General features: G+C 36.9%; 1 protein-coding gene across 1 annotated transcript; it reads right to left on the reverse strand.

Annotated features, from left to right (window-relative positions):
* Positions 1-3,183: 3,183 nt before the first annotated feature.
* On the reverse strand, positions 3,184-5,290 carry LOC109167556 (probable acyl-activating enzyme 5, peroxisomal). The gene has a single exon (XM_019316584.1). It carries the CDS (start codon positions 5,189-5,191, stop codon positions 3,290-3,292), a length of 1,902 nt encoding a protein of 633 aa, XP_019172129.1. The 5' UTR covers positions 5,192-5,290; the 3' UTR covers positions 3,184-3,289.
* Between the last annotated feature and the right edge of the window lie 2,565 nt (positions 5,291-7,855).

Genomic DNA, 7,855 nt, shown 5'->3' on the forward strand with positions numbered 1-7,855 from the left:
GCTGTGATTTTTTTTGAATAAGAAAAACCAATAATTCTGTTGGGCGTAAGACTATGTATTTATAGGCTAGAAAAATGTAAATAATAAATTTGGTAATCAATGCATCTTTTCAGATACCAAAGAGATTGTAAATGTAATTGCACAGGCTTGTCTAATGAACAGCTTGATAATAAATAGACACCAATTAATCTACTAATTATTAAGATGCTTCGTATACCGTGAAACTTTTTGAAATCTGAAAAGTCGGCTCCCAAACGCAGTAAATACCGGTAATTTTGCAAAATATATATATCATTCTCCTAAGGGGGCGTTTGGTTCGGGTTATATAGGATAACTAAGGTTATATTGGGTTAGTTATCTAACATTCCTATGTTTGGTTGGAGTTATATAACATTCCCTTGGAATCAAATATTGCCTCCACATCAGATTTTTCCTTGTTTGTGAGGGAATGTGATTCCCTTGTTCATCTTAGGTAATGTTAGATTCCCTTGCCATTTTACCTTCCTTGCCCTTCATGTTTGCAAGGTGATTTGTAATATGAGGGTATTAAGGTAAAATAACCATTATAACATAAACAACAAATCATCAACCAAACAGGTTTATATTACATAACTCAGTTTTTACCAAACACAGGAATCTAACATTCCCAGTAATCTAACATTCCCAACAATCTAACATTCCCTAAGGTAATCTAACATTCCGTGAACCAAACGCCCCCTAAACGGCAGCGTTTTGTGTGGCGGGAATTGTGGCTGAAATTTGGCGGGAACTATGGATTCTGCTTTATATTATAGAAGATTACGAGTAACATTTATTGAATTGTTGTTACGGTTTTATTTAACACTAATGATTATATTGTTTCAGAGTTAACTTCTTTTGTCACAAATAAATACAACATTTGTTACCATGGTTGTTGCCACAACAAAGTCATTATCTGTTACCACTTTTTACGTCACAGATGATCACTTTTGATTCAACAACAACTCTCACAAATAAGTACAATTATTGTGACTAAAGTATTGTTACAGTAAAATAATTAATTGTAATGATTTTAGTTGTCATTATATCATTTTTTTCTTTTGTAATATGGAGTAATATATTTGGTCACAAAATGTAAATTTATGTAAATTTATTGTGACCCTTACAACACGTTTGGTTCACGGAATGAATTTTGAGGTAATAGGAATGCTATTCCATAAGGAATGGAATAGGCAAGGAATAAAATAAGAATTGTATTCTAATATTTGGTTCGCGGAAGGAATAGACTTTAGGAATTATATTACAGTGTTTGGTTGATATAAGGAATAGAAATGAAATATGTTTTAAAAGACATAAATACCCTTATAAAAATATGTGATGGTGGCGATGGTGGTGGTGGCAGCGATGGTGATGGTGGTGACGGTGGTGGTGATGGTGGTGGGGGGCGATGGTGGTGGTGGTGGTGGTGGTGGTGGTGGTGGTGGTGTTGGGGTGGTATTGGTGGTGGTGGCGGTGGCAGTGGTGGGGGCGACGGTGGCGGCGGTGGTGACGGTGGTGGTGGTGGCAATGGTGGTGGTGTTGGGGTGGTAGTGGTGGTGGTGGTGGTGGCAGTGGTGGCGGCGACGGTGGTGGTGGTGACGGTGACGGTTGTAGCACTAGAGGTGGGGGCGGCGACGGTTGTGGCGGCGGTGGTGGCGGATATGGCGGCGGCGATGGTGGTGGCGATGGTGGCAATGGTGGTGGTGGCGGTGGTGGTGCTGGTGTGGTAGTGGTGGTGGTGGCTGGGGCAGCGACGGTTGTGGCGATGGTGGTGGCGGCGGCGGCGGTGATGGTGGTGGTGGTGACGACGGTGGTGATGGTGGTGGTGGTGACGACGGTGGTGAAATATGATAAATTTATATATAGGATAAAAAATTAGGTTAAAGAAATGGGTAAAAAATAAAATAGATTCTAAAATCTATTCTTGAGCGTTCAGTGGGGCCTAGTAATAGCTATTACCTTATTTGAGGTAATATGCTATTACTAGGAATATTATTCCTGGTAATAGAAATGGTTACCAAACAAAGGAATAGGACTATTACTGGGAATGCTATGCCATTCCCGGCCTATTCCGTGAACCAAACGGGCCATTATAATTATCACTCAAATAATACTTTCAGTGTAACTAAACCTTGTGACAAATGTCTTGAATAATTGTGACAACTTTTTAAAGTTGTTACTATTAACGCGTTGTCTTTTTAAAATTAATTTGATGTATATGAATGAGACTGAAAATGAGATACAAATATAAAACTCATGCAGGAATGTTAGGCAATCAAATATGTGTGTTTGTTTGATTTAGCTCTTCGAACAAATTGCAAAATCCAAATAAAAAGAATTAAATCTTTATAAATTATAATCACTTGATTAAAATTTTGAATTAATTTGAGTTAGTATGTAAACTAAAAGGCTCAGCAACCATTTTTCTATTTTAATTATCTCCAAATATTATTTTAATTTATGTAGTTGTTTACGGATTGTTTTATAAGTTTTTTTTTCCATCAATAAAAGTTTATTTTAATATTTGCTTAAATTAAATCTAGAGAGACAAATACTACAATGTAATAGAGCTAGTAGCATTCAAAAAAAAAAAAAAAATCTAGAGAGACAATATTTAAAGTTGAATCTTGCCTATAAAGGCAAATCCTCACCCCAACGGGCACCTCGACTCTACAGTATTGTTAAATCTAATATTAGTGGTTCATTTGTTTACACATATAGTAAGTAGTGATTTTTATTTTTTTTTTTTTTAATTTTTTACGGTTGGTGAGAGAAATAAAGGTGGAATTGATGAAATTAATATGAGACAGATACACAATTGAATTGCATAATGAATATTGCAGGGTATACTAGTGTACTTGTTACTTCAATATTAGTAAGTACACGAAAATTATATGAAATTTCAATACAACCAATTGGAGAGCTGAATAAAAATATATTCGGAAAATAAATAGAATAAATAAATAGTAAAACTAATTGTGTATAGGTAGCATTTTATTATTATTCTTTTTCTTGTGATCCTAACTAGTAAATGATCACAATGAGATAAATCAGTCTAGGTTGCATATAGCTAACAGTCTCAAACCATGAAGGTTAATAGACAGTTTTAGTGGTTGAACTTGTAACATTATAGTTACAAAGTGGGGTAAATAATTTGAAGTTGAATTTTTTATAGAAATGAATGTATAGTAGATAAAATTAATGAGTGACAACCACCTTAGCAGACTCCATATGATATGATGTTGTTGGTCGGATCTGATCCATTAGTGAATTACATTCTACTATTGGTTAATGTCCCCATCTTCTTGGCGATCCCTCTGAGAGCAAATTTTTGAATTTTTCCGGTGGCTGTTTTTGGAAGCTCCGCCATGAAAACCACCGTCTTGGGCACCATGTAATGTGGCAGTCTTTCACGGCAAAACTCTATCATCTCCTTCACGCTGGGCTGACGATGATTATTGTTATTGTTGTGGGTGAAACTTACAAAAGCGCAAGGCGTTTCTCCCCAGAAATCGTCCGGCCGCGCCACCACCGCCGCCTCATTCACCGCCGGGTGGGAGTAAAGAACCGACTCCACCTCCACGCTACTCACATTCTCGCCGCCGCTGATGATAATGTCCTTGGACCGGTCTTTTATTTCCAGGTAGCCGTCCGGGTGCATAACTCCGACGTCGCCGGTATAAAGCCACCCGTTTTTCATGCATTTTCTGGTAGCTTCGGGGTTTTTAAGGTACCCTAACATAACGCAATCTCCTTTTAGTATTATCTCCCCCATTGTCAACCCGTCTCGCTTCACGCTCTTGCCGGAATCCGCCTCCACCACGTCCACCGCCGCCGTCCCCAGCGTTCTCACCCCTTGCCTCGCCTTCAGTTTCGCCCGCTCCACCGCCGGCAATTCGTTCCATTTTGGTTTCCACACGCACGACACCACCACCCCCGCCACCTCCGTCAGCCCGTACCCGTGGCTCACGATGAACCCCAGAGACTCGATGCGGAGGACGACGGCGGCGGGCGGCGGAGCCCCGCCGGTGAGGAAATGGACGGGGTTCTTGAGAGGCTTAGCGCGCGGAGAATTCGCCAACATGTTGAGTACCACGGGCGCCCCGCACATGTGCGTAACGTTGTATCTTACTATGGACTCGTAAACGCCCTCGGCGTCGATTTTCCGCAGGCAGACATTGGTGCCGCCGACGGCCGCCATTCCCCACGTGTAGCTCCACCCGTTGGAGTGGAACATCGGCAGCGTCCACAGGTAAACCGGCCGCTCCGGCACGAACCAACCGATCAACGAATCCACCGTCATGACGAAGATTGAGCGGTGAGAATGCACCACTCCTTTGGGAGATGAAGTGGTGCCGGAGGTATAATTCAGCGTCATCGCCTCCCATTCTCCGGCCGGCCGGATCCAATTGAACTCCGAATCCCCATTCCTCACCAGCCCCTCATACGTATCATATATCAAACTATTCCTCGAAAACGTCGTCCACGCAACATCGTACCCGTCTTCAATCAGCACCACCGTCGGACGTTTAACCCGCGGCGGGAGCAAAGAAACCGCCTCAAGAACCAACGGGCAGAACTGAAAATCCACGAAAACCATCTTCGATTCCCCGTGGGCCAGAATAACAGAGATCGTCCTCGCATCCAGTCGCGTGTTAATGTTATTAATAACCGCGCCGGCCATGGGAACGGCGAATTGGAGCTCGTACGTAGCCGGAATGTTGGGGGCGACGACGGAGACCACCTGGGCCCTCCCGGGGCCAATGACGGCGGAGATGGACGAACCCAGACGGCGGCAGCGAGTGTAGGTTTCAGACCACGTGTAAACGGTGGAGTTGTGTACCACGGAAGCGCATTCGCCGTAAACAATGGAAGCTCTTTCCAAGAACGATAATGGCGTCAAGGGACAGGAATTGGACATGGTTGCTTTCAATTGGTCCATGGCTAGCTCAATAATCTCTCTAAAATGGGTGTATGTATAGTTACTGCACAGTGCACAGAGAATTGAAGATTGACATAAATAAGCATGGGGACTGGGCTGTAACGTAACCCGGCCTTTTATTACCAGCCAACAATACCAACATTTATGTGTGCCGGCAAAACAGGAGATCGGAGTATTATTACATTCATGGGAAGGTGAAGTGAATTTGCTGGAAATGACAACGCACCTCATATATATATAATTAATGAAACAACCACTAATATTATTGGTTCTAGAATTTATAATTCCTTGTAAAATTGTAGGTATACGTAAATAAGCAAAAAGTTCCAACTATTGAGGAGTTGAGTTGTCTTTGTCAGCCAATGAGTAGCTTCCACTTGTCAAAATAGGATTAATGTGTACTCTTTGGAAATTAGAAAAATGAGTTATTTTTCAGAAAACATTTTCATTTCTCGTGTTTGGTTGCATCCTAGAAAACTGTCTTGGAGTGTTTGGTTCATTTTTTATTTTTTTAATATTTATAATATACAATAATTGTGGTGGCGGCAAGTGATTGGCTGCTCCACTGCTTCTCCAAAAAAAAAAGAGAAGTCAATTTTTGAAATATCCCCTCTATTTTTCATTGACTTCCATTTTCTCTCTCTAACCAAATACTGAAAACTCGGAAAATGATTTCTAAAAATCATTTTACGGGTTCCCAAACGCACCCTTAATTCAAAAGAGTTCTACTAATTTGATTCCCAAATCTTACCCCCTAAATTTTGTTCCCTGATATAGCACTATAATTAAGTTACTTTTTTTTATTAGGGTTCCAATACAAGTGTCTACATCAAGATTTTGTGTGTTGAGTAAAAGTTGGGACTTGAGAGTAAAAAATAAGAATACGTATAGTATTTTTAAATTCAAAAAATAACTTTTTGTAGTGCTTCTGATTAACATTATTTTAGATTCAAAACGTCTTTTCCAAAAAAAAAAAAAATTAGAAAATTAAACTATTGTGGTTTGGAGCCTTAAGGCTCATCTTATAGAGTAGCTAAACACCCCTTTTTGTTTTTAGGAATAAGGTTCAAATTGGCCACTGAACGTAACCTAAAAATGCAATTAGGCCACTGAACGAAAAAAAAGTGCAATTAGGCCACTGAACACTCCAAAAATGTGCAATTTCACCTGATAGCAGGTTACCCTCAATTTTAACAGGTTATCTGCTTACGTGGCAGCTGAGTTGGCATTTTAAATAAATTTTAATTAATTTTTAATAAATTTTAATAATAATTTTTTATTAAAAAAATTTTTTAAAAAATAAAAACGACTTTATTTTATTTTTTATTTAATTTTTTTTCAATTTTTATAAAATTTATTATTAAAATTAATTATTAAAAATTATTTAAAAATTATTAAAAATGCCAACTTAGCTGCCACGTAAGCAGGTAACCTGCTAAAATTGATGGTAACCTGCTATCCGGTAAAATTGCATACGTTTGGAGAGTCTAGTGACCTAATTGCACATTTTTTGAGTGTTCAATGGCCTAATTGCACTTTTTTTTCGTTCAGTGGCCTAATTGCATTTTCAGGTTACGTTCAGTGGTCAATTTGAACCTTATTCCTTGTTTTTATTTTAAACGTGGGATCAAGGATCCATACAAAAGGGAGCTTGTACGCATGCAAGCTCCCATTTGTATTAATACCGTGCAATTCTCTTGTCAAAATCATTGACGAAATTCACTATCAGCTATCTGTTAATCAATTCGTTAACTTAATTATCACTGCCAAATTAAACAAGGCTGATATATGTTCATAAAGATATGATGTGATTGAATATTTGAATTGAGTAAATATGTATTTATGTGTATTTTCTATAGATCGTACTACATTTGATCTAATAATTAATTGGTGTACAATATAAATGAAGCGTATTTTTTAAAAAATGAAGTGAAACTTAACAAGTTATAGGGCGTTTGGTTGGAAGGAAGGAATTAAAATGGAAAGAATTATTGAGAATGAGAATGAAATAAGTGGTATAAAGACTAAAATATCTTTATGTAATAATAATAATAATAATAATAATAATAATAATAATAATAATAATAATAATAATAATAACTACTAAGGGCATATTTGTCATTTCATCCCTTTCTTCCTTTCCTAGATAGAACTATAGAAGCAACGAATTGTAATTCTTGGAGGTATACATATAAATTGTAATTCAGATATCAAATTGTAATTTCTTCCAACCAAACAATGTAGTTAAAACTTTCATTAAATTTCAATTCAATTATAGTGTACCAAACGGGTCATTATTGTTTAATACAGTCTAGCTGTTCAATTCCTTTTTGTTTGTGAAAGTTATGTCACATGCATGCACTGTTAAGCTTTATTTGGTTCATGAAAAAGAATTGAAAATTAATTAAATTTAAATTATATTACATGAAAACAATTACTTGGAATATTGATTCAATTGTTTAGTTGATAAAAAAGTTATTAAGAATAATTATATTAGTATAAAGACCTACTCAAATTTTCTACACAATAGAAATTAAATATGTGACGATAATATAAAAATTTATGTTGTAATTTTTCTCAAAAAAATGTGTGAATAAAATATCATACAAAACAATAGCGAAGAATTCATTTTCTATTATAATAAATTATTCATCAACCAAATAAAGTTAAAATATGCTTTTTCCAAATTTATTGAAAAAAAAAATCAAAAAATTTATTTTTCTAAGAACCAAACATGCCATTACGTTATTTCATGTCACAAAGATCTGTGTGAAGTATATATTATGAGGTATAAATCTCAAATATGTAAAAAAAAATTTAAAAAATATAATATTTTTATAGATCAGATCATCACATAATCTATACATCTAATAATGATAATATTTTATCTAAATA

This window comes from Ipomoea nil, unplaced genomic scaffold (assembly GCF_001879475.1).
Source record: "Ipomoea nil cultivar Tokyo-kokei standard unplaced genomic scaffold, Asagao_1.1 scaffold3169, whole genome shotgun sequence".
NCBI classification, from domain to species: Eukaryota; Viridiplantae; Streptophyta; class Magnoliopsida; order Solanales; family Convolvulaceae; genus Ipomoea; species Ipomoea nil.